Source organism: Choloepus didactylus, chromosome 20 (genome assembly GCF_015220235.1).
Source record: "Choloepus didactylus isolate mChoDid1 chromosome 20, mChoDid1.pri, whole genome shotgun sequence".
Taxonomy (NCBI): Eukaryota; Metazoa; Chordata; class Mammalia; order Pilosa; family Megalonychidae; genus Choloepus; species Choloepus didactylus.
In genome coordinates, this window is record NC_051326.1 from 37,322,716 (window position 1) to 37,347,412 (window position 24,697).

At 39.0% G+C, this 24,697-nt stretch overlaps 2 protein-coding genes across 2 annotated transcripts in view; one reads left to right on the forward strand and one right to left on the reverse strand.

Moving 5' to 3' along the window:
- Positions 1-24,697, forward strand: part of LOC119516773 (sperm-associated antigen 11-like) — a 148,103-nt gene that overhangs the window by 17,619 nt on the left and 105,787 nt on the right. The window lies entirely within an intron of this gene.
- LOC119516775 (beta-defensin 130B-like) lies at positions 18,040-23,999 on the reverse strand. The gene is made up of 2 exons (XM_037813228.1): positions 23,942-23,999; positions 18,040-18,221 (listed from the first exon to the last, which is right to left on the reverse strand). Exons 1-2 carry the CDS (start codon positions 23,997-23,999, stop codon positions 18,040-18,042), a joined length of 240 nt encoding a protein of 79 aa, XP_037669156.1.

Below are 24,697 nucleotides of genomic sequence, written 5' to 3' on the forward strand. Positions count from 1 at the left end.
TGACATCTTAATGACATTTAGCCTTCCTATCCATGAACATGGAATATTTTTCCATCTTTTAAGGTCCCCTTCTATTTCTTTTAGTAGAGTTATGTAGTTTTCTTTGTATAGGTCTTTTACATCTTTGGTTAAGTTGATTCCTAGGTACTTGATTTTTTTAGTTGCTATTGAAAATGGTATCTTTTTCTTGAGTGTCTCTTCAGTTCATTCATTTCTAGCATATGGAAACATTACTGACTTATGTGCATTAATCTTGTATCCCGCTACTTTGCTAAATTTGTTTATTAGCTCTAGTAGCTGTATCGTCGATTTCTCAGGGTTTTCCAGATATAAGATCATATCATCTGCAAACAATGACAGTTTTACTTGTCCTTTTCCAATTTGGATGCCTTTTATTTCTTTGTTTTGCCGGATTGCCCTGGCTAGCACTTCCAGCACAATGTTGAATAACAGTGGTGACAGCGGGCATCCTTGTCTCGTTCCTGATCTTAGAGGGAAGGCTTTCAGTCTCTCACCATTGAGTACTATGCTGGCTGTGGGTTTTTCATATATGTTCTTTATCATGTTGAGGAAGTTTCCTTCAATTCCTACCTTCTGAAGTGTTTTTATCAAAAAGGGATGTTGGATTTTGTCAAATGCTTTTTCAGCATCTATTGAGATGATCATTTGATATTTCCCTTTCGAGTTTTTAATGTGTTGTAATACATTGATTGATTTTCTCATGTTGAACCATCCTTGAATGCCTGGAATGAACCCCACTTGTTCATAGTGTATGATTTTTTTAATGTGTCTTTGGATTCGATTTGCAAGTATTTTGTTGATGATTTTTGCATCTATATTCATTAGGGAGATTGGCCGGTAGTTTCCCTTTTTTGTAGCATCTTTGCCTGGTTTTGGTATTAGATTGATGTTAGCTTCATAAAATGAGTTAGGTAGTTTTCCATTTTCTTCAATGTTTTGAAAGAGTTTGAGTAAGATTGGTGTCAGTTCTTTCTGGAAAGTTTGGTAGAATTCCCCTGTGAAGCCATCTGGCCCTGGGCGTTTATTTGTGGGAATATTTTTGATGACTGATTGGATCTCTTTGCTTGTGATGGGTTGATTGAGGTCTTCTATTTCTTCTCTGGTCAGTCTAGGTTGTTCATATGTTTCCAGGAAATTGCCCATTTCCTCTACATTATCCAGTTTGTTGCCATACAGTTGTTCATAGTATCCTCTTATAATTTTTTTAATTTCTTCAGGATCCGCAGTAATATCACATTTCTCATTCATTATTTTGTTTATATGGGTCTTCTCTCTTTTTGATTTTGTCAGTCTAGCTAGGGGCTTGTCAATCTTGTTGATCTTCTCAAAGAACCAACTTTTGGTGATATTTATCCTCTCTATTGTTTTTTTGTTCTCTATGTCATTTATTTCTGCTTTAATCCTTGTTATTTCTTTTCTTCTACTTGGTTTAGGATTGGTTTACTGTTCATTTTCTAGCTTTTTCAGTTGAACCATTAGTTCTTTGATTTTGGCTCTTTCTTCCATTTTAATATATGCGTTTAGTGCTATAAATTTCCCCCTCAGCACTGCTTTTGCTGCATCCCATAGGTTTTGGTATGTTGTGTTCTCATTTTCATTCGTCTCTATATATTTAGCAATTTCTCTTGCTATTTCTTCTTTAACCCACTGATTGTTTAGGAGTGTGTTGTTTAACCTCCAGATATTTGTGAATTTTCTAAGTGTCTGATGGTTATTGACTTCTAATTGTATTGCATTGTAGTCAGAGAATGTGCTTTGAATAATTTCAATCTTTTTAAATTTATTGAGGCTTGTTTTATGTCCCAGCATATGATCTATTCTGGAGAAAGTTCTGTGAGCACTAGAGAAGTATGTGTATCCTGGTGATTTGGGATGTAATATTCTGTATATGTCTGTTAAATCCAATTCATTTATCAGATTGTTTAGGTTTTCAATTTTCTTATTGGTCTTCTGTCTGGTTGATCTATCTATAGGAGAAAGTGATGTGTTGAAGTCTCCCACAATTATTGTGGAAACATCAATTGCTTCCTTTAGTTTTACCAGTGTTTCTCTCATGTATTTTGTGGCACCTTGATTGGGTGCATAGACATTTATGATTGTTATTTCTTCTTGTTGAGTTGCCCCTTTGATTAGTATGTAGTGGCCTTCTTTGTCTCTCAAAACATCCCTGCATTTAAAGTCTATTTTATCTGAGATTACTATTGCTACACCTGCTTTCTTTTGTCTGTAGCTTGCATGAAATATTTTTTTCCATCCTCTCACTTTCAATTTCTTTGTGTCCCTGTGTCTAAGATGTAATATCTTGTATGCAGCATATTGATGGTTCATTTTTTTTGATCCATTCTGTGAATCTATATCTTTTGATTGGGGAGTTTAATCCATTTACATTCAACGTTATAACCGTGAAGGCATTTCTTGAATCAGCCATCTTTTCCTTTGGTTTATGTTTGTCATATATATCTTTCCCCTCTCTCTATTAATATCCTTTATTGTACCCATACCGAATCTCTTTAGTGCTGAACCTTTCTCCAAGTCTCTGTCCTTTCTTTGTTTCTCTGTCTGTAGGACTCCCTTTAGTATCTCCAGTAGGGCAGGTCTCTTGTTAACAAATTCTCTCAGCATTTGTTTGTCTGTGAAAAATTTAAGGTCTCCGTCAAATTTGAAGGAGAGCTTTGCTGGATAAAGTGTTCTTGGTTGGTAATTTTTCTCACTCAGAATTTTAAATATATCATGCCACTGCCTTCTTGCCTCCATGGTGGCTGCTGAGTAGTCACTACTTAGTCTTATGCTGTTTCCTTTGTATGTGGTGTATTGCTTTTCTCTTGCTGCTTTCAGAACTTGCTCCTTCTCTTACGTGTTTGACAGCGTGATCAGAATATGTCTCGGGGTGGGTTTATTTGGATTTATTCTATTTGGAGTTCGCTGAGCATTTATGATTTGTGTATTTATGTTGTTTAGAAGATTTGGGAAGTTTTCCCCAACAATTTCTTTGAATACTCTTCCTAGACCTTTACCCTTTTCTTCCCCTTCTGGAACACCAATGAGTCTTATATTCGGACGTTTTATATTATCTATCATATCCCTGAGGTCCATTTTGATTTTTTCAATTTTTTTCCCCATTCTTTCTTTTATGCTTTCATTTTCCATTCTGTCATCTTCCAGGTGACTGATTCGTTGTTCAACTTCCTCTAGTCTTGTACTATGAGTGTCCAGAATCTTTTTAATTTGGTCAACAGTTTCTTTAATTTCCATAAGATCATCCATTTTTTAATTTAGTCTTGCAATGTCTTCTTTATGCTCTTCTAGGGTCTTTTTGATATCCTTTGTATCCCGTACTATGGTCTGATTGTTCATCTTTAGTTCTTTGAGTATCTCCTCTAGGTGCTGTGTCTCTTCTGATCTTTTGATTTGGGTGCTTGGGCTTGGGTTATCCATATCTTCTGGTTTTTTCATATGCTTTATAATTTTCTGTTGTTTTTGGCCTCGTGGCATTTGCTGAACTTGATAGGGTTCTTTTAGGATTTGTAGACCAATTGAAGTCCTTATCTCTAATTTATCAGATCTACAGCTTCGTGGAGTACACTTTCTCTAACTAACCAGCAGGTGGCGTCCACGAGCCACCTGTTCTCCACAAGCCAGTTCTCCCCTGCTTTGCCTTTGTGGTGAGTAGGGGAGTGAATCTTGTGGGGTCCAATTGGTGTACCAAGCTTGCAAGTGTAGTTGGTGTTGCCCGCCCTGTATATGGGGCGTGTTTCTGGGCAGTCAGGGAGGGGGCTGGCTCTAACAATCAAATCTCCCTGGAGTTTTAAAGCTGCTGCAATAGTCTAATCCTTCAGTTCAGTCCTGCCACAGTTTGTCTCTGCCACTGACCCACAGGTCCTTGGTATTGGAGTATGGCTCCTGAAACTTGCAAGTGGGTCCCTCTTCCAGGCCGTGCACCCCCTGGTCCTCTGTTGAGGGATGACTGTGCTATGTCACAGGTGAGTGCCGTCCCCCCAGGGCAGTTCTCGGCTGCTGGGCTGTGTAGGGAGGCTCCCAGTATGCTGAACTGATGGCTGAATGGGGCTTTGTTAATTCACACTGCTCCACCTTCCCAACTCTGGGACAATCAGCTGAGGTTGCAGGGAAGGCTAATGTCCACGCCTAGTTTTGTGGTGTGTGCCTGTTATTTGAAGCACTTCCATCACACTGGGTTGTCTGGGGCAGCTCTGGGCTATGGGGCTGGTGATGGGCAGGAGTGTTTCCTGTCCACCAGGATGATGACTGTGAGCGGACACCCCCCTTTTCTTGGGAAGTTGTGGTGTTTAGTGAATTTTCTCAGCCACTGGATTATTGCCTTTTGTCTCAGAGCTCTCTTAGTTCTGCTCTTGTCTTGACCTGCCCAAATTGCAATTCTTTGAAGCTTTCTGTATTGGGCTTCTTAGAGTAATTGTTTTAGAAAAAGAAAAAAGGATTTAAAAAGAAAAAAAAAAAAAAAAAGGGCCCTCCTCAGAGATCTAATGGGTTATTGAAATGCTAAGAGACAAAGCAATTAGGGCCATTAAGGAAAGGTCCACAGGGCAGAGAGATCAGCTTTTCTTCAGGATTTGCATATGAGCCTCAGGGCCTGAGTTCTGCCCTTCCCCTTTCTGTGTTCACCAGAACTCCAAAAATCCTCCGCTTTTATTTTGGAGTTTTTCGTGCTGTTTTTTTTTTGTCTATGCCTGTCTCCTCTCTGCTGGGCTGGCTGCTCTCAGATTCTCTGGTATCTAGTCTCAGTCTATCTATGGTTGGAGTTTGGATCAGTAGAATGAGTTTCCGATAAGGGCTGCCACTGCAGTTTTCCCTTCTCCTTCCCGGAGCTGACAGCCCCTCCTCCCACGGGACTGAGCCTGGCAGGGAGGGGTGCGGGTCCCCTGGCCACAAAAACTTACAGATTTCGCTGATCTCAGCAGTTCCACATTTTCATCAGTGTTGTCTGAAGTATGCCCAAAGTCAGATTGCTCTGTTGTGTCCAGTCCACGTAGTTCCTGGCTTTCTACCTACTTTACTGAAGGAGTAACTAAAACATACAGCTCACCAGTCCTCCATCTTGCCCCGCCTCCGAGATATATCCCAACATGTGTATTTGAAGCACAGGTGTAGAATGCACTGGAAGACCATTTGATTAATTTGTTGCCTTTTCATATCTCTATTTGCCTATTTGCATTTATCACTGAGTTATTGAGTATAACAATAAAGATGATGATAGCCCATCTTCCTACTCCACTATCTGAATATGTGCTGCAAAAAGATTCCCCTTTCCATATGACATCATTATGTTCAAGCAGAACACCAAGCTTACAGTTTGGCAAGATGTTTCATTCCTGTAAATACATGTTCCCACTTAAAAAATTCAAATTGAAGACTTGCTTACCTTTTTCCTTATTGATTTTTTTTCAGCTGTAGTATTTGTTACTATTTTCATCAAAACTTTAACACTTTGTGAAATACTTGTGTATTCTTATTCTATTTTTGCTCATTGAGGATTTATCACAAAAAAGAAGCAACCAACTAACCAAAGCAACAAACTAATTGAACAAATATGTTCAATACCATAAAGGTGATTTGAAAATACATTAGAAATAATTAGTTGTTTGCTGACACACTAAAGCCACACAGTTTTTTAATGTATGTGGAGATGTTTCTGAATGCCGTGCTTATGAGGAATGTAGCAGGATTTCAATGACAATCTAATTGATCTGATATTTCAAATATATTTTTTATCAAAGTTATTTCAGCAGATTCCCTCTGAACCTGCCAAAATGCTCAGCCCACTTGATCTGTTGACTTCTGGACCCCAGCAGCTCCTGCCAGCCACACTCTGAGAACCCCTGGCATAGTGTTTAGGGCATGTATTTTGGAGACAGGGAGATCTGCAAGGAAGCCCTGGGTTTGCTGATCATTAGCTATCAGTTTCCTATCTCAGATTGATCCAGGATTAGTGCACCCTAGAAATATATGGGTAGGAAACTAAGATCTGCTGTTTGGTATCGTATGCACGGTAATGATAACCAAAGGAGTAGATGCCCCTCTGTAATTCCTTTGGCCTTTCCCTCAAGATTTTAAGATGACTGCATCAGTGGCAAACATCACATTGTCCCACCACTGCAAACACTTCTTTTACTTGGAGTTGCCTCCATTTTGTTCAAGATGAAAGTCTTCTCCAAAATCACCCACCAGCAGACATCTCCTCTGTTCCAGTTGCCTAGAGGTGGATCACAAACATATGCCATAGCTGTAAAGAAGGTCAGGGAAGAAGAATCTGGCCCTTGGAACCTTATCTAGATAAGGGATGGACTCTGCCAGCAAGTAAAGGGTGGCAGAACAGTTATTATATAGCAAACCATACTGTTTGCCACAGTGACTTTGGCAAGAGCAGTTTCGGCGGAGGGTTTGAGGTGGAAGCCATATTGCAGTAGGTCAGAGAGTAAATGGAGTTAAAATGAAATAGTGGATATAGGCAACTCTTCCAAAAAGTTTAGTTATGAAGAGGTGGAAAGATGGATGATAGTTGCAGGTGGTGTGAGATTAAATAACATTTTTAAATGATTTATGTATTTAAAAATATTTATGAGAAAGAGATGAACTATTTGAAAATGCAGAAGAAAGAAGAACAATTAGTTGATTCCAGAAGTTACTGAGGATAAGGTAGGGGATGTCATCAGCAGCACAGATGGGGGTGGTAGTGATTAGCTGAGAAGAGGAAAATGACTTTCCATGAAGGAACAAGTTTGCAAATACTGTATAGGTACATTAAGTTGGTTTGATAGTATGATGTCTGTAAAATTCCTATCTAATAAATTTATTTTCTCCGTGACATAGATGGCAAGATCATCAGTTAAAGGTGAGGTGCAAGGTGAAGTAGAATGCGTAAGAGTAGGGAAGTTTTGACCCAGTTTGGAGGTACTGATGTGCAGACCGTGAGACCATGGTCTGTGGAGGGGGAGAGACCTAAGAACGGAGGCCTAGATCCTTACACATCTCAGTTTCCTCCTCTACCAAATCCAGATCATCATTCCTCCTTACTCCTGGTGTGACGTGATATGCAGCAAATATGACAGTTGGTGCAATGCCTGACACAATGTAGGTGATTAATGGGTACTCACCATATCAAGGCATTTTCTTGATTCTAACCTGTTATATATTATACAATTATACAAGTTGATCAACATAAAAGAAAGCAAAACCACTACCTCCTTACATTTGTGTGTAGATAAAAGATGCATGTAGAATTTCAGAAATAATAAAGTGGAGAAATGTGGTATAGAATGGAGGAACTGGGATATGATTAAAGCCTCTGAAGACTGGGAAGAAGGTCCCTTAGGAACCTTGGGACACTTAGAATATTGGTGCTGAGACTGATGGTCCAGCTCAGGTGGGCACTATTGATTTGTGTGATTGTTTGAATTTTCTCCAGCAGAACATAGCAGGAAAAACTGAGTTAGAATGCTTGGGGTAAGTGTGTAAGATCGAGGGAATGTGTGGGATTGAAAGACAAGGAGATATGGGCAGGATGTGGTTGGATGGTGGTCGAGTCCTTTTCCTTTAACCCTGAGTGAATAGGTCAATGCCAAGCTGAAAATTTTTATTCAACTCTAAAAAGCTTCTCATTGCCAGAGGGTGAAATACATTTTCTGTCTATCTCTGTTTTGATAAACTGACATCTTCTTGATCCCATCCTTGGTGTTCATTTCATAGATGGAGACTGAAGAAACATTAATTTTGTTCTTATTGTGAGAGGGGGCTGCTCTCCCCATAACCTTAGAATACTTCTCCATGTTTTCCTGTCCCCTGATCACTGCAGTGAGGTGAGATGATGATCTCAGCCTCAAGGGAAAACTGGGCACTGAGGGGTCTGTCTAGGAAGATGACGAGTTTTTACCCTTGTCAGGCTGAATGGAACAGCAGAGACCTGACATGGACCCCACATTGTAGCCAAGAAATGTAAAGGCTGATGGAGGAACAGGAAGTTTATCGAAAAGTCTTATAGTAAAAGAGACCAAACACGTAGTTGTTTGAGCCATGAATCAAGGAGCTAAATAAGGATCATGAAATGACTTTTAGGCAAGAGGAAGGACTCAGAAATCCACCCCCTCTCACCCCATGCCCTCATCTCTCCAACCTGACCTTGGTATACCAACTATGCACAGTTGGTGCACAGGGCTCTCTTCACTCTCTATTCTGATCCCTACTGCTGGAGAGTCTTGCCTGCTAGATGGGGGAATGAGAACATTCACCCTCCTCAGTACCATTCTCCTGCTGGCCCTCCAGTTCCTGGCCTCGTCCCTACTCAGGGGGAATGTGAAGGCTGAGAACCAGGCTCCCGCCAGCCCCTTGGTGGGGAAGGGAGCTCTGATCACGGAGCTTCAGGTGAGAGAAGCAGGACCAGGCTGCAGTTCACTGGTAGATTCTTTAATATCTTGGAAGTTCTATTATGCACAGAGAAAAAAACTCACCATTATTTGCACTAAGTTTGATGCTTAATCAATACTTTTAAAAACCAAAAGTGTTTATTTTGAGAATCAAAAATTGTACATATTTGATTATTTAAATTCTCTTAAAGTTTACATTAGATAATAAATTTAGTGTGCCTGATTTTTTTGAACTGTTCTAACACCTTAAACAACAGATAAACGTACTCAAGAACAATAACAAATTCATTTATCCCATTATATCAAAACTGTTACAAAAGTAGATTTAACATTTTTCTCATTTGTGTGGATTTTACTCTTTCCTAGGGTTTTTGTAATCTTACCGGACCCGTTTTAGGTTAGACAAGGTTGCAGGTTCTGTGGTTGCATAGCTGACTGTTGAACTTGGTTGTGTTTCTAAGATGATACAAACCCTATGGTCTGATTAGTATTGTAAATAATAAACATGTTTTTCTTTGTCATGTCATGGTACTCTTAAGTACCTACTTTTTATAGAAATTTTAGCATTGAAAACTTTCCTTTCCCACAAATAATGTGTTCTTTAAGCTTTGCTTGGCAGGCGGTTTATAAGCAATTGTCTTGTCATTATGTTATATTGACTTTGTTCATTGGAATTATTAAACACATGTGTCTTCCTGCTAGAATTTTGTTGAAATTGGTATGGGTTTATTATAATTAATAAAATGAATATCTTGGAAAGTGTGGAGGGTTGTGAACAGTTCCTGTATAGCGCATTGGACTAATTTATTCTTTTCATGTCTACTGGGAGACCCTCTATTTCACTGATTATTGTGTATCACCAAATTGATCAGCTTCTGGGCTCTGATTCTTTCTGATTTTATTTGAGAGCATTAAGGCTGCTCAGTCTATCCTCAGTTCACATTTCACTCTTTCCTTTATGTAATTCACTTAATCTTTAGTTTGCTCTCTCCTGTTTATACAGATAGGAAAATTATATACTTATATTTAACACATTTACTTAAAATAAGAAAAATATTCGCATGTGGCATGTAGCAGCCTACTATATCCACTTTTCCTTTGAATGAACAACCACCTTTTCTTAAACTTTACAGTAACTTCCCTCTTTTGTATGATTATGAACATGTAGAATTCTATACTTTGAAGTTGACCATTTACTGTTGTATTTCTTTTTGATTTTTTTAAAATTGATGTTTGATGCTCAGGTTGTGGGCTATTGTGAAGCAAAGGCTGGTTCCTCTTAATGCAGACCATTCAGGACATAATTCACAATAAAATTAGACAGCACAAATAAGCCATGTGCAAACTCAAACAAACAAATAAGGAAACGCCGAACACAGTGAGGTTAATGTGTGAACTTTATTTTAGTTAGAGAAATAAGAGAAGTACAAAGTACTGAGAATAAAATTGCTCTTTTCTAAGTCTTCAAACTGAATCCTGAACTGCTTTGCATCTCAATTAACAAAGCTCAGCGACAGCAAAGCTTGTGTTGAACGCCGTTGATAATACAGTACCCAGATCCACGCTCAGACCTACGGCAGCGTTTGATTCTGCAAGAGCAGTAGCTGTCCTTCCGCGAGTCTGAGGAAAGAAGTGGAGTGTCAGGCACAGTGGGAAAGGTGGGAAAGAATAAGGGCAGAGCCAGACTAGTGGAGATACTCTAAGAAGCAGTGTCTACTCATAATCGAACAAGGTATTACCAATCATAATAGAATGAAAGAAATCACGTTTTTGTCATAGAGCAAAATAAATCTTACTAGCTATGTATTGCTTGTGCAGGACCATACTTCTTTTCCCATTCTAGTATATAATTTACTTGCTTAATACTACCCCTGCAGTATACTTCTCAAACTCAGAGTTACTAACCTCTCATCCCACCTCACCTCATCCACACACTGGATTTTAAGCCAAGTCTTCATGTATTAATGAACTCCTCTATTAGGCCTGGTTTAGCTTGTGAAACTGACAAGCTAAACCAGATGTAACACGCACATCTCCTGGAACCAAATTCTTTAGTGTTCCAGGAACCCTAGAGGAGCCTCTAAACTGAAGGCCCTCATTTACTAGTGCTTTCATGACTTGTTTGTGGCACATCTGGGACTGAGATCCCCTACAGCACTTTGGTCTGGTCTCTCACCTGAGGCCGCTCGAGTTGAGATTCCATCTTCTGCAAAGGAGATGGCCACATCCTGGTCCTGTGGCTCAGGGTCCTCCTGGGCTGGAACCTCAACAGCACTTTCTCTGAGTGGCTCCCCTTGAGCCAGGAGGGTCAGCAGGAGAACGGCAACAAGGAGGGCGAGGGTCCTCATGGCTGAGTCACCTGGAGGTCAGCGACCTGGATGGGAGAGCAGGAGCCTGAGTGTGCTAGAGAGGGAAGAGAGTCAGCCTTGTATTTATAGAAGGATCTGCAGAAAGACAGTGTTGTCCTAAACTGTGTCAGTAGGTGAGGGAGGATGCTCAACCCAAGGTCCTCCTGTCACCCCAGGGGCACTTTGATGTTCCTCTGATCTACCTACTGCCCTCTACTTACAGCATGTGTCTACTTGCAAGGTGTCCATGTTTGTTTTTTATATGTGATGATGCTTCTTAAGAACTTGATAAGCCTCCTGTTACTCGTCTGCCTAAATATTTAGCAGTAAATATATGTGAGTGTGTATGTGTGGGCATCTAAGACATCAAGACATGACTGTAAAAACTTCTAGAAAAAGAGAAAAATGGCTACAAAGGGGCAATGATCAAACTGGCATAGGACTTCTCACTTGCAACCTTCGATACCAGATGGCATTTTTTACATTTATGGGGGAAAACAACTTGAATGTAGAATTCTATGCTGAGCAAATATATAATTCATATTTGTGGGGACACATGATCTTTTATTGGTGTTCACAGACAGCAAATTTACTGTACATGGATCTATTTTGAAAATGAAATTGCTTGAGGACATACTCAAGTAAAATAAAAAAGAACCCCTGTAAGAAGAAGACATAGGAATCAAGAAACAGAATTGGAATCAGACTCATTAAAACTGTTTATATTTTGTTTTGATTATTTTTCCAATAATGGTTGTTAATAATGTTGGACATTTTATGGCTATTGTTAAGAAACACAATTAAACAAAGTAGAGTGAACTAAAATAATATATTAATTGGCATTTGGGATTATAATTCCCTTAAAAGTTCAACAAAACATGGCAATTTATGAAGAATGAAGGGAAAGTGGGGATTATGGATAATGAACTCAGTATTAATATGAAAATACTCATTTAAATATATGTTTAAAAGGTATACTGTTTATGTCAATAGGATATGCAATAAATGAAAATATGGAGTTGAAGGAAGACAAGGTAAGAAAGAAGTTAAGATGAAATCAATTCATTCTTCTTAACTAAGAAAGAAAAAGTCAGGATTCATAATAGAAAATGCAAACAATTTCCAGGAAGATCATCAACTCTACCACCTGCTTTTTTAATTCCCGTTCCATTCAAGAGACTGAAAGTTCCCTGAGCGCTGGGACCTTGTCTGCTGAGGGCATTGTCCTTGGGAGTGTGACTGGGAAGTTACTGCTCTGCCGTCAATTTTTTTCTTATCTTCATCTTCCTTTGGTTGTTGTAAGGATAAGATAATAAAAGCCTTGTAAAGTTGTTAGAGAAAAGCCTGAAAAACTCTAAAGTATTATTATTGTATTTTTTTTTTGGTCATTGTCATTATCATTGTCATCATCGTCATCATCATCTGCTGAATCTTAAGCACTTAGAATAGTCGTTGGCACAAGGTAAGAGCTAAAATCATGTTTTAATGCTAATGTGAACTGATGAGTGAATAGAAATGACTGAGGTCCAGAGTCAGTTATTTCAGCTTTTGCTGTCCCGTCCTTGTTCTACCCTCATGGCCATTAACACCAGGTTTCCCACTGTCTTATGTCCACCTGCCTTACTCTTTCTTTTTTTCATATTCCTGAGCTTTGCATAAATAGCTACACTATTGCTTCCCAGTCTGCATCTCTTGGGTGTTTTCTGCCTGAGTCTTTGTGAGATGATTTGGGGATGGGGGAGGAGGTACATTTGGGAAGTTTCTTTCCAGTTATAACCTTTCCCCATGATTTCCGTAGTGTGTGTTTTGATCTCAGGAATCCACATTTATAGGTAAAAATTTATCTCAGCCTTTCTTCATCCTTCCCTGGTCCCCAATTTATTGGGGTAGGTATAAAATCTGGAAAGAAAAATGGATGGCTTAAAAACCAACTTCCAGGCCTGGTTTTACAGGTAGAATTGAACATTATCCACAACCAGAAGAAGCCTGTCAACCCATTTGTTTGCTTGGGAGCAGGTCACTCTCTCTCAGCTCACCTTCCAGCCTTCACAGTCCTGCCACTGGACGTTCTTTTCCTTGGCTTCTTTCTGGGAGAAAAATTTCTAGGAATCTCTAGTGACATTAAGGAAAGTGCTTTTAGTTTTTTTTTTAAATGTGCTTATAAATAATAATTAAGAATAAAATACCTTTCTTTCTGTTTTTTTTTTAGACTGTAGCAAGGCATCCAGTGCCTATTGTCATCTTGACTTCAAACCTGTTGTCATTTAAAATAACGCCTTAAGAAACTCTTTTCTTGTCCTCCACTTTGAGACTAATCTTGCCTGTCTTATGCTCAGGGCCAGGATAGAATCAGTACACCATCTACCATCTGGCAACCTACTTACAGACAGCATGAATTCCCGTGGCCTATGATTTCAGAAGAAAGTGAATGTGACTGTGCTCAAAAGTATGGTGAAAGGGAAATGGTCTGAAAGGAAATATGAGACAGCAACAGAATGTGGTTTTGGAGAAGAAGGTTTGTATTCTAGGCTGTTTACAAGAAACAAATGATGCTTACATGTGTCCCTTGTCATTGATAATAACAGTCAGGCAGATGGAGAGCAGAGAGTTTATGGGTCTTTATCAAACACGGATAGCAGGTGTTTAAGTGGAGCTTCTAGATCAGAGAATCATTGAACATTTGAACCATCAAACCCTACAAGCCCTCCTTCACCCTCAGCAACACACACACATCAAACATATTTTAGGGTAGAACCTTCTCATGTGGTTTATTACCCTCCTATCCTGCTTGAGTCAGACTTGGATTAACACGGAGTTGGTATCTGCTCAGACTCCTGCTCTCCCATCCAGGACGTTGACTTCCAGGTGACACAGGCATGAGTGAGGACCCTCATCCTCTTCTCTGCAGTTTTCCCATTTGCCCTGCAGGCCAGGCTGAGCCCCTCAGAAAGGAATGATGATCCCAGCTCAGGAGGGGCCTGGGACAGAGGATGAGAGTGTGACCATCTCCTTGCAGGGAGGAAAGCTCAGCTCGGGAGGCTTCAGGCAAGAGACCAGACCAGTGTGTGGTAGGGGATTCCAGGCCCAGTTGTGCCACAAACAAGCCATGGAATCATTAGCAAATGACCTGACCTCTCATAGCCTCTGTTTTCTCATCTGTAAACTGAAGGCGCTGGATTAGAGGCTCTTCAAGAGCCCTTGGGCACTAAAGGATCTGGTTCCATGGCCTGTGTATGGGCAACTCAGCAGCTTTGGCTCAGAGATGAAACTAGGTCTGAGAGAGGGGCTTGTTGGTGTGTGAGGTCTGTGCTTCTAGTGTGCCTGTGTCCGTGTCTGAGGGTGTGCCATATTGGTGTTTGGATTCTCCTGTGTGTGTGTGTTTATGTATGTTTGGGGAGGGAGGGTTTTGGTAAAGTAGAGACCTTTGGCAGTAGTGTGTATGTGTGTGCATGTGTGTGTGTATGTGTGCGGGGTATTACATGAAACAGATGACAGACAAAAATGAGAAAAAGACTCAGATCCCAAGTGACCAACGTGTGGCCAGTTAAGCTTTCTTTTTTTCTGTTCTACTAGGACCCAACCATGAGAAGTGTGTCCTGTAAGCAGTCACTTTCCTTGTCTGGGCCCCTCCTGTTCTCCCCATCCTCAAGCCCAGTGCTGTGCCCTCCACTCCCTTCTTTCCTCAGACCTTCAGGAGAGATCACCTGTCTTTGCAGACCCTGGTGGGGTGATGACCCTGAGCGTCACTCTGGCACCTGTACTTTGAATAAGCATTCCCTACAGGCTTTGCTGTCACTGAGCTTTGTTAATTGAGACACAAAGCAGTGCAAGAGTCAGCTTGAAGATTTGGAACAGAGCAGTTGTACTTTGTGTACTGTTGTAGTTTAAGTTGCCAAGATGCAGTATACCAGAAATAGGACTCAACTTGTTTGTTTGTTATTTCTCAGGAATTCCTGTTACTTGTTGCCTGATGAAAAAATATTTCATCAGCATTTTAGTTGTGTCAGCTAGAAAGGTAAACCTGGTCCCTTTTATTCTGTTTGACGGGTGACACAGTGCTTTTTGTATGCATTTTAGTCATTATTTACTTAGTCTTAAAATAAATTGAAACTTTTCCTTCAATGAGCTGTGGTTCTGACAGTATAAGAATATTTTATTTTATATTTCCAATATGGGTAGTTGCAATATTTTTCTAATGATAGTGAAACTCATTTTATTGAGACTGTTTCAAATATCTGCATAAATTCCTGTTTACTCAGAAATTCCATTGTCTCTATCATATCCAATATTCAGAAAGGTGGAATGAAGAAATGGAATTATGAAACTATGAGAAAAGTCTAAGAAAATCCCAAACTTTCATAATATGTAATATTGCCTTTGCCTTTTGGTGACAATGAAATCAACTCCTTCTGAGATTCATCAAATCTTCCCTTAGGAATTAGTAATAATATGTTCCATGCACATAGTCATGTAACTTATACAGTAGACATGGACATTTACAAGCAAACTTAGATAAATAGCACGAGACAGTGCATGTAGTTCACCCAGTCACATAATCAACAGATATGGACAGCAAAGGCCATTTCAACTTCATCCTAAATGACCCTAAAACTTGGCTTTCTGGTTCTCTGGAAGAGAGAGAGAAATATAGTCCTCAACCCACAGTGGATACAATCATATCAGGTACTTGTAACAGCTAGCACAACATTAAAAATCAAAGATGTTATCTTCGGATTTACATCTTTCAAATAAAGAGACATAATTCATCCTTGGACAACCAGAAGACTTTCCTGGCCTTATATTATATAAAGTTTTATAAAATTTACAAGGAAAGGTTACTATTTAAATGACTATTCAAATTCCTATTTACTTCCATCTTTAACTGATGTTTTTTTCTAATACAGTGGTTTTCAGTGGGGTCAGTTTTGCCCCCAGGTGCCTTTGGTAATGTCTGGAGGTATTTTTGGTTGTTAAAATTGAGGAGGGGGCATCTAGTTGGTAGACTCCAAGGAGGGTGGTGATCATCCTAAAATATATACAGGATAGCCCTCTGCAATAAATAATTGTCCTGCTCTAAATGTCAATAGTGCCAAGGTTAAAAAAATACCATCTACTATGTATCTTACTGTCTTGTACCTTAATTTTCTTCTTGATTGACACCAATACCATGCAGTACAATAAGGAACATCATAAGTGCGTTTTTGGCCAAAACCAGTTAGAATTAAATGTTAGATTTCCTGAATTTCCTCTTTGTTTTTTATTTTCTCCACTTCCCCTACCTGTTTTGTTTGTTTGTTTGTTTGTTTGTTTGCTAAAAGATTTTAAAAATGAGACTGGGATTTGAAATTAACATCACTGAAAGAACTTTGATGTGGAGAATAAGAAATAGGTGATGATGGTTTTTTCACTTTTATGGAATGTAAGTATTTTGGACTTTCAACTAATAAGGGGAGGATAATTTCATTTCAGGTAGTAATTCATTTGGAGTCTAGTATCTTTGAGCTTTAACTGACAGCGATTCAATCTTTGAAAATGAATTTCTGCCTAGAAATTTTATAAGGAGAGGAGTTTATATCTTTATTTTATTAGCATTTTATTATAGGAGAAAATGGATGCATTTTAAATCAAGTATCTTGATATGTCATTATTGAGGAATTTCTGGCAGGCTATGTTGGACAATGTGGTGGCATACAGTTTAAGATGAGAAAGGAAATAAGATGTAAATTTTCAGCTATGTGTACAGTATATTCTTGGAGAAGATTCAATTACTATATTATTCTGACACCAAATTCTAAGCTGTTCATAAGGGGTTCTGAGAGATACTAGAAAGAGCTGTGGTTATTATTGAGGAAAAGGCCCAATGAAGGTGGGATGATAATTATTTTAATAGACCTTTTATCTCCCCTTTGCTCAGAGGGACAGCACACCCTCCCGTTTAACTGATCATATGCTTTATGGTTAAGGGAACAAAAGGTTTGTGAATTTAGTTGGTGAGGCAACTTGTCCTCAGTTTAGAAGATTCTTTCCATCTTTGCAGCCTTTTTCTGTCCCAACACTGCTGGCCTTTTCCTGCCCCTTTAATTTTCTTAGCTCCAGAAAGTGGAATTATTTGGTGGTAAATTTGGGACGAATTAACTGGGCAGGCTCAGTTCTCACCTCCACGTTTCATTCCTCCTGGGATTGAGCCTACATTCCTTTCAGCTCTTCCAGGGAGGAACATTGTATAGGGGAGACCTGTCTTAGTTCAGTGTTTGTATGACTAGGTGAGTAGTGTGCCTAATTCTCAGGTGCAGTATCAGCAAGGCCACTAGGTTAACAGGCCTTAATCCATTTCCTTCAGCAGTTCTCTAATAGTAATGAAAGTTGTGCCAGTTTGGATGTATTACATTCCCCAAAAAGCCATGTCCTTTGATGCAGTCTTGTGGGGACAGACATATTAGTGTTGATTAAGTTGGAACCTTTGGATTAGGTTATTTCCATGGAGATGTGACCCACCAAATTGTAGGTGATAACTCTGATTAGATAACTTCCATAGAGGCATGGTCCCACCCATGCAGCATGGGCCTTGTTTAGTTTACTAGACCCCTATATAAGAGCTCAGACAGAAGGAGTTTGCCGAAGCTTACAGAGACGTTTTGAAGATGGCCTTTGAAAGAAGTCCTGGGAGAAAGCCATTTGAAAACAATGCCTTCCCAGCTAACAGAGGTTTTCCGGACACCATTGGCCATCCTCCAGTGAAGGTACCCGATTACTGATGTGTTGCCTTGGACACTTTATGGCCTTAAGACTGTAACTTTGTAACCAAATAAACCCCCTTTGTAACAGCCAATCCCTCTCTGGTGTTTTGCATTCTTGCAGTATTAGCAAACTGGATCAAAAGTGGTAGTGTTTCTCCAATTATCATTATTTTTATTTTCTATTTTTTCAGAACCAGATAAGGAGGAAGGCTGCTATTCTACTTCAGATAATCAAACACTACCTACTAATATTTTATACCATTATTATTTTGCATATTTAATAATTTAATTTTTTCTTGGAAAATTGTATTTTGCACAAAATATTTAGAGTATGTGGTTCCTTCCTCTATTATTCAGTTTGGTCTTGTTGTTCTTAAGAGGCTTGCATGTGATTCAAGAAGAAATGCCTGAGGGACCAGGACATGCAGAATTAGATCAACATTTATTTCAGTTGAAGGAGACAAATAACTGGGTTAAACAGTAGTCCACACAATTTATTCATGGGTTCTGGAATTTGAAGGGCTTACAGTTTTCTCCCATCTAAGGAGATTTTCCTTTGGGAATCGGTGTTGGATAGGGTTCAAATATCCACCATTTCCTACAGCATTTTTTCTCTTCGTTACACACACCAATGGTATCATCTGTGGAGGTACATCCTCCGTCTTTGCACACCCCTCTCAAGAGAACACACTGTTTTCTTCCCGGGACAACGCCAGTTCTCGCTGCATGGGAAGAGGTTTGATTACTTCATTAATTCACTATCAAATTATTGAAAATATGCATAAATAAAAAACCCTCAAAAGGATAGCTTTGAGATAGAAGAGGTGATAGGTAATGAAAATATCAGAAACGTAGATCAAAGAAGAATCTTTTTCACAAAGAATGTGGGACCATACACACCTTGGAGGGGGGCAGGCTGATTTCTAGGACCGTTTAGAGAGATTGTTCTCACTTGAGAGAGGAGGAAAGGTAGGTGGCTATTTGTTGTCAACATGATTGGGAAGGTGTCCTGGGTCATTTGAAAAGGATTCCCTCCTGTCCAATTTACAAGACCTTTGAGTAATCCATATTCAAGGCCTAACTGCTTTGAGAGGAACAAAGGAGAACTGATCTCACTTCCCCTGGAGGAAGGAGATGTTGTGACTTGAAAGACAGGCCTCTGCACGGTTCTTGTCATATCTGGGGGAGGGGGGGGGAGAGAATAACACAGCTTCCAACCCCAAGTAATGTTTTGTTCTTCATACTTTATTTTGTTGTTTTCTGTTTATTTTCACTTCTTAACCTTACTTCTTTGTTGATGCTACTTTCAATAGCCTGGCTATATCCTGACATTTTGTTTTGTATTTTTGAGTTTATTTTCCTCATCTTCCCATCTACCTTCCTTAGTATAGAAGTACTTGACAGAAGCCCAGTATCTGTTCTGACACTGATGCCCCATCTTTCTCAGCTCTTGGCTATTATTCATTGTTCCTCTCCCTGCTTTTAGTCCTTTTGCAGCCACCCATCATTCCTGAGTTACAATACCAGCTGACTTTTATGGCAGTAGTTTCAGGTCATCCTTTCTCTCTGGATTACTGATATTGCCAAAATTAACCCGATAAAACGTTTGGTTACCTGGGGAACTAAGACTATATAGTAGCAGTTACATATTTAGTATTTTTTTGTGGGAAGTGTTTGAAGTGCTTAGGTTGATTAGCCCATTGAATCTTCTTATGGACATTTTGAGGTTAGTCCTATTATTATGCTTACTGTACAGACAAGCAACTGAGGAGTATGGAGATTATGCAGCTTGCACAGAGTTTGAAACTATAGAATTAGGATTTGGGTTCAGCAGCCCAAATCTATTATGAGGTCCCTCAAGTTAAGATTTCTAATGTTGAATTTCTGAGAGTGTCAGAAGTCTTTAGCATGTGGAACCTGGTAGAATTTGGTTTAGAAGGAGAAGGTACAAAGGCATTGCAGAGAATCCGTAGACTGGGGGAGCAGATAAGCTACAGTCAGTGAAATCAGAAGCTCATGCAATTGGCATCATAAGAATGATAACATTGCAAACAATGAGCATGTTTTTCCTCTCTTTTCATCTCTTGATGCCAAAAAATTATTTACTGGGAATCCCACTATGCACTCAGGATGATAATGTTACCTCAATGAGAACCATTAAAAACTTAGATCTGCATATTTAGGTTTAATGTAGAAGGAGAGTTTGATGTCCAACTGGTCTACCAGACCTATATCTATTGTCACATTAAGGACCCTGGTTCTGAAGTTTTCTGCTTGAGAATTCTGAGTTCTTCATGCCTTCAATGATGTACTTTCTTCACCATATTTGTTGGTTTTTATCTTATACTTCAGGATCCTGCCTTAACAGAGTTGGGATATTGGCGTCTAGAATAGGAGCTTAGTAGAAAGAGGCCTTGGTTCAGTTACAGATGGGGGCACAGAGAGATTTTGGGCAGTGCACATTCTTAAGTCAAAACAAGATTATGACTTAGAGGATTCTCAAAAAGCTAGATTAGGTTTAGTTATATTTAGTCCACAGTAATTAACAGATTGAAAAATTATTACCTTTTGATTTCCTAATTCCCCATGATTGTTAATTATACCTTTCACTATTTTCCTGTAGTTGTTGGTGATCTCTCAGGCTTAACTGAATGTGTTTAACTCAAGAAGTGATTATCTATAAACTTGAAACTCTTTCCCTGTGGGAATAGGGAGCAGGAAACTGAAGAAAGAATTGTGGCTGTAGCAAGACAAAGAGAAAAGATATGCCAAAGAAACTGTAGGGGCTTGCAGGCTACCTAGAACCCATAGATACCCCTAGTTTGTATATTTAAACTGAAAATCTCGGGGGTGATCTAGATACTAGTAATTTCTATTTCCCGTGGTAAAGAGTAAATTCTGATTACTTTGGCCTCCTTATTCTTAAACTGGTTCTCTATAGACCTAGCATTGAAATTATTTAATTTTTACTTTGGCATAATTCCATGAGAAAACGTGGCACATTTTCTAGTACAAGTTAGTGCCCTTTCATTTTGGCCTTCTTCCAGTTCCTTGAACACACTGAGATCTCTTCTCCATAGGGCCATTACACTGTCTTTGCAAGGAATGTTGAGGGCTCCTTGCAAGGAATTCATTAGCTACTACTTATCTTTCAGTTTTCAAATAAAAAAGTTGTGCCTTGAGGAAGATTTCTCTGATATTGCAAATAGGATATGACTCTATATTATATGCACCCATAACAACTCTGTTCTTTTTCTTCATTATACTTATTAAAATTTATAGTTATGTATCAACTTGTGTAATCATTTGACTAAAGTCTATCTTCTGCATTGTGGGAAGATGCTCTTTCTCTTATTTCCCATTGTACCCTGAGTAACTAATAGCACAGTCTCTGTAAAAATAATAGGTGCTCAATAAATATTTGTTACTATTGAATACCGTTAGGTATTCATTGACCTCACCCACATTCTCTCTTCCCCCCTCACACATGCACACACACACATTCACACTCTCTCTTGCACACTCCTACCCCCCCCCCCATACTCACACAAATACACAAGGCATTCTTCCTTAAAGGTCAAGCATCATAGGCTCTCTCAGGAGACCTTTCTATACTCCCTACACTCTTTTCTAGTTGATTCTTTTCAGTATTTTTCCAGAAGGGCTCGATCTTCTCTTTACATCTCACTGCAATTCTCCATGGCCTTCCCCTTCCCAGTGTCAAAAAGATCTAAGATCCAAAAGTTTTAGGTCACAGGCTCTAAAAAAGTAATGGAAAAAGAAAGAGGCAGAGACTGGTGGTAACAGAAGTTTGCAGGAAAAATTAACTCATGATATTCAGCACCTCAGAGTCTTGGAATAAATAAAGAGCAAATTGTCAGAAAGGCAGCAGATCTCTACTTAGGCCTGAGGAAGATAGATGGAAAAACCATGATAAGGGGTTGTCCAGTGCATGTAGGGGAGTGCGCTCCATATATGCAGAGTATAATGTGAATGGTCCTGGAGTTTCAGCAACTCCAAGAAAGGTCTTGGTAATTGACAGTAAAAAAAATAAAGCTATGTGGTCCAGCCAGTAGGACTGTGTGGGGTAATGACATGAGCAAAAAGCTTAAGGATGCTGAAGGGTCAAGAATATTTTGTCTTCTGTATTCAGGATGTTTGGAAATTTGAGCTTATATTTTATTGGATATCAATAATTTTAGCTTCCTTTCAAGCACACTGGTAAAGAATTTATAGAAATAGAAAGAAATAAACTAAGAGAAAGTGGGATAAAGATGTTACTTTTCTTTAGGGAGCCACTCTTAGTCTAGAATCTTCCTTTGGCAAGGCTGTAAGTAAGGATGCCTATAGGCAGATGTGTGTATGTGTATGTTTGTATGCACATGTAGGAGAACTTCCAGAAGAAATTCTTGAGGACTTTAATGTCTTGGGGGTAAAAATCAATATAAGGAGTGACTGGGAATATAAAAACTGGAACCAGTTCCTTGTAACGTATTTCTAATCCATTGTACCCAATTTTGTTCCTCTTAGTCCTTGCAGAAACCTCTTGGCTCCAGCCCAATTTTTGCTATCTTTTCATTAATCTTGGATGCACTGTTGTATCTGTGGTTGTACAGTCTTGTCATTACCGATATTAGCTTTTCTAAACCTTAGTCCCAGATGCCCTGTGCTTCTATATTCCCGTGTTTTTTCTGTTATTTTTCGCAGGTCATCCCTTTTCTCAATTTGCATCCTACACTAGGAATGAAGCATTGCCATATCCCTTTTCCCACTGTCATGGTGGGCTTTGGCCAGACCTCACTTCCAGGAGGTCGAGCCCTCTCTGACCCTTTTTCAAAACCAGACTTATAACATGGGCTACGGCCCTGGAAAATACAATCATATATGTTAAGCTCAATTTAGCCTAAGTGGTGGAGGGCAAACATAAACAAAGACTGTACTCACACATCAACCATGGAAAACTAAAGGTCTTAGGTCACGTGCTTTCAGCTATCTGATAATTCATATCCGTTTATCTGATTGCAAGGAATACAGATCTGGATACTAGCATAAGTGGACCAATGATGATGACAAAATGTTAATCTGATTTGACTTGCTCACCTCAAATGCTGAAGGAAAAACGTCTGGAGGTAAGTTCCGAAGACATTGTATCTCCCCAAAAAGGAACTTTGAAAATCTCCTTTGTTTTCTCAGTGTCCACTTAGGAGATTTTCAGGCAAGAATTCTGACAGAAATCAAGGTTACTATTTTTATGTTCATATCTACACCCGTAGATTGATGGAAACAACATTGACCCAACTGTAAAGACACATGATTCTAATGCCAGTGTTGCAACTATCTGTGTGAACTTGGTAAAATATTCTTTATGTGAGCGTCACTTCTATTATATGTAAAACGGAAGTCTTTAACATTAAAGTGCTAATTTTAAGTTACTGCAGTCATTTAATTTTCTTTCAGGGCTCAATAAAATGTGTCTCACTATGTCTTCTTCTGAAATAAGTTCAAAACCACAGAAGAATTACATAAATTCCTTCAGGAAGAGGCAATTATATGTCAGTATATGTCAGGCAGATTCCAAGATATTCATGGATTAAGGAAAGATTAAACAGGCAAGTAGCTTTGATTATATTTAAAAGAATCTGAGATGAGCCAATGAAGAGAGTTGGTTATCCAACTTAATTTATATTCACTGAATGTAGGTAATATTTTTAGGGGTATGAACATTCTTCCATTAACAGTGGAAAAAAGCACTTTATCAATTATTACCAGAATCTGGATGAAACAGCCTGAATATAACTACATTACACTTTCACTTATTTCTACATTTTAGTATTCAGACTTCTGAATCATTGGCACTAAGTAACTCAGATTCTTAAAATGCTTCCTCCATTATCTGCCTTTTCCTTAAAACTTTGCCGTGGAAGTTTCATTCCAGTGTTTATGCTTTCCTGAATTGCCCTGCTCCTGAATTTATATCTGTCTTTTGTAACTTGATGCAGGCCTTTTTTTGTTGAGCTCTGTTTTATTTAACTTCTACCCCTCACAGATAATCCCTTTCCAAGAGACTCAGTATTAGCTCCATTCACTATCTAACTCTCAACCAGTGGTTTTCATCTTCACTCTTTTTTGTAGAGCGGGGTCCCTATTGTTAGCTACTTGCTTTATGTACTAAGCCTTAAGTTACATGTTAAAGTTTCTCCACCTATATCTTGCCAATGGGCTCCATTTTCTAATTATGAATTTCTTGGATCCCATTTTCTGTTATAGGAGCTTCTTGACCTGCTTCTCAATTTGGCCTCATCAATTCTAAGGGAGATGATTATATTGGACTTCTGATGTGCCAAGGCTTTGAATTGGGGTCTAAATTGGCATGGTCACTGTATAAATGAGCAGCCAGTAGGTCTCCTGAGAAACCTGCTTCTAAAATCATTCACCATCTTACCTTTTGGCATTATAGTCACAAAGAGGAGGAGAACAGAAAGAAGGGGATGGAGTCTCATGGTTGAGTGCCCAGTGGAGAGGTAAATGATCAGGGATAGTGGTAACAGAGCCTTTTATTTACTTCGGGGGGTTGAGGTTCCTCTTGGTCATTGAAGCTTAACAAATAAAATAAAACAGCTTCCGTTGGAATATTTCCAAACCCCAGAGCCTCTAAATTTGGTAACAAATTAACTAAATTATAGTAAACTAAATAGCTAAACCTTTCTTTTTTTGTATGGGCTCTCAAATTCCCCACAGATTGGTACCTTTAGCCAATCTCTTTTTGAGGGGGCCAAGAAATAATATCATTTGAGGGTAGAAAGTCTTTTTATTGGAAGTCATTTGACATAAGCAAACTCTTCCAGAATCCACTGTTTTCCACAGTAAGGATAGGAGAACTGCCTAAGGCCCATTTTTCAAAAAGCTGTGTTTTAATTTTCATTTCTTAAAATAGAGGCCAATGTCACATATGTACAATATTCTTTTTTTTAGGCAACAAAAGGAAAAATAGAATTAAACTGAAGTACAATAAAAGAGTCAGACAACATCACCAATGCCAAGGGTCCATATCCCTCTCTTATATCCCCCTCTTATAAGCATTTAGCTTTGGTATATTGTCTTTGTTATAGTAAAGCAAGCATAATACAATGCTTCTGTTAACTATAGTCTCTAGTTTGTACTGATTGTATTTTTTCTCCAATACCACCCCATTACTAAC

Excerpts from the sequence above, each read along its gene's own strand:
- LOC119516775 (XM_037813228.1), bottom strand. The coding sequence starts at position 23,999 with ATGAGACTCCATCCCCTTCTTTCTGTTCTCCTCCTCTTTGTGACTATA. Across the intron at positions 18,222-23,941 it reads TGTGACTATAATGCCAAAAG|CGAGAACTGGCGTTGTCCCG; the intron begins GTAAGATGGTGA and ends CTTCCCATGCAG.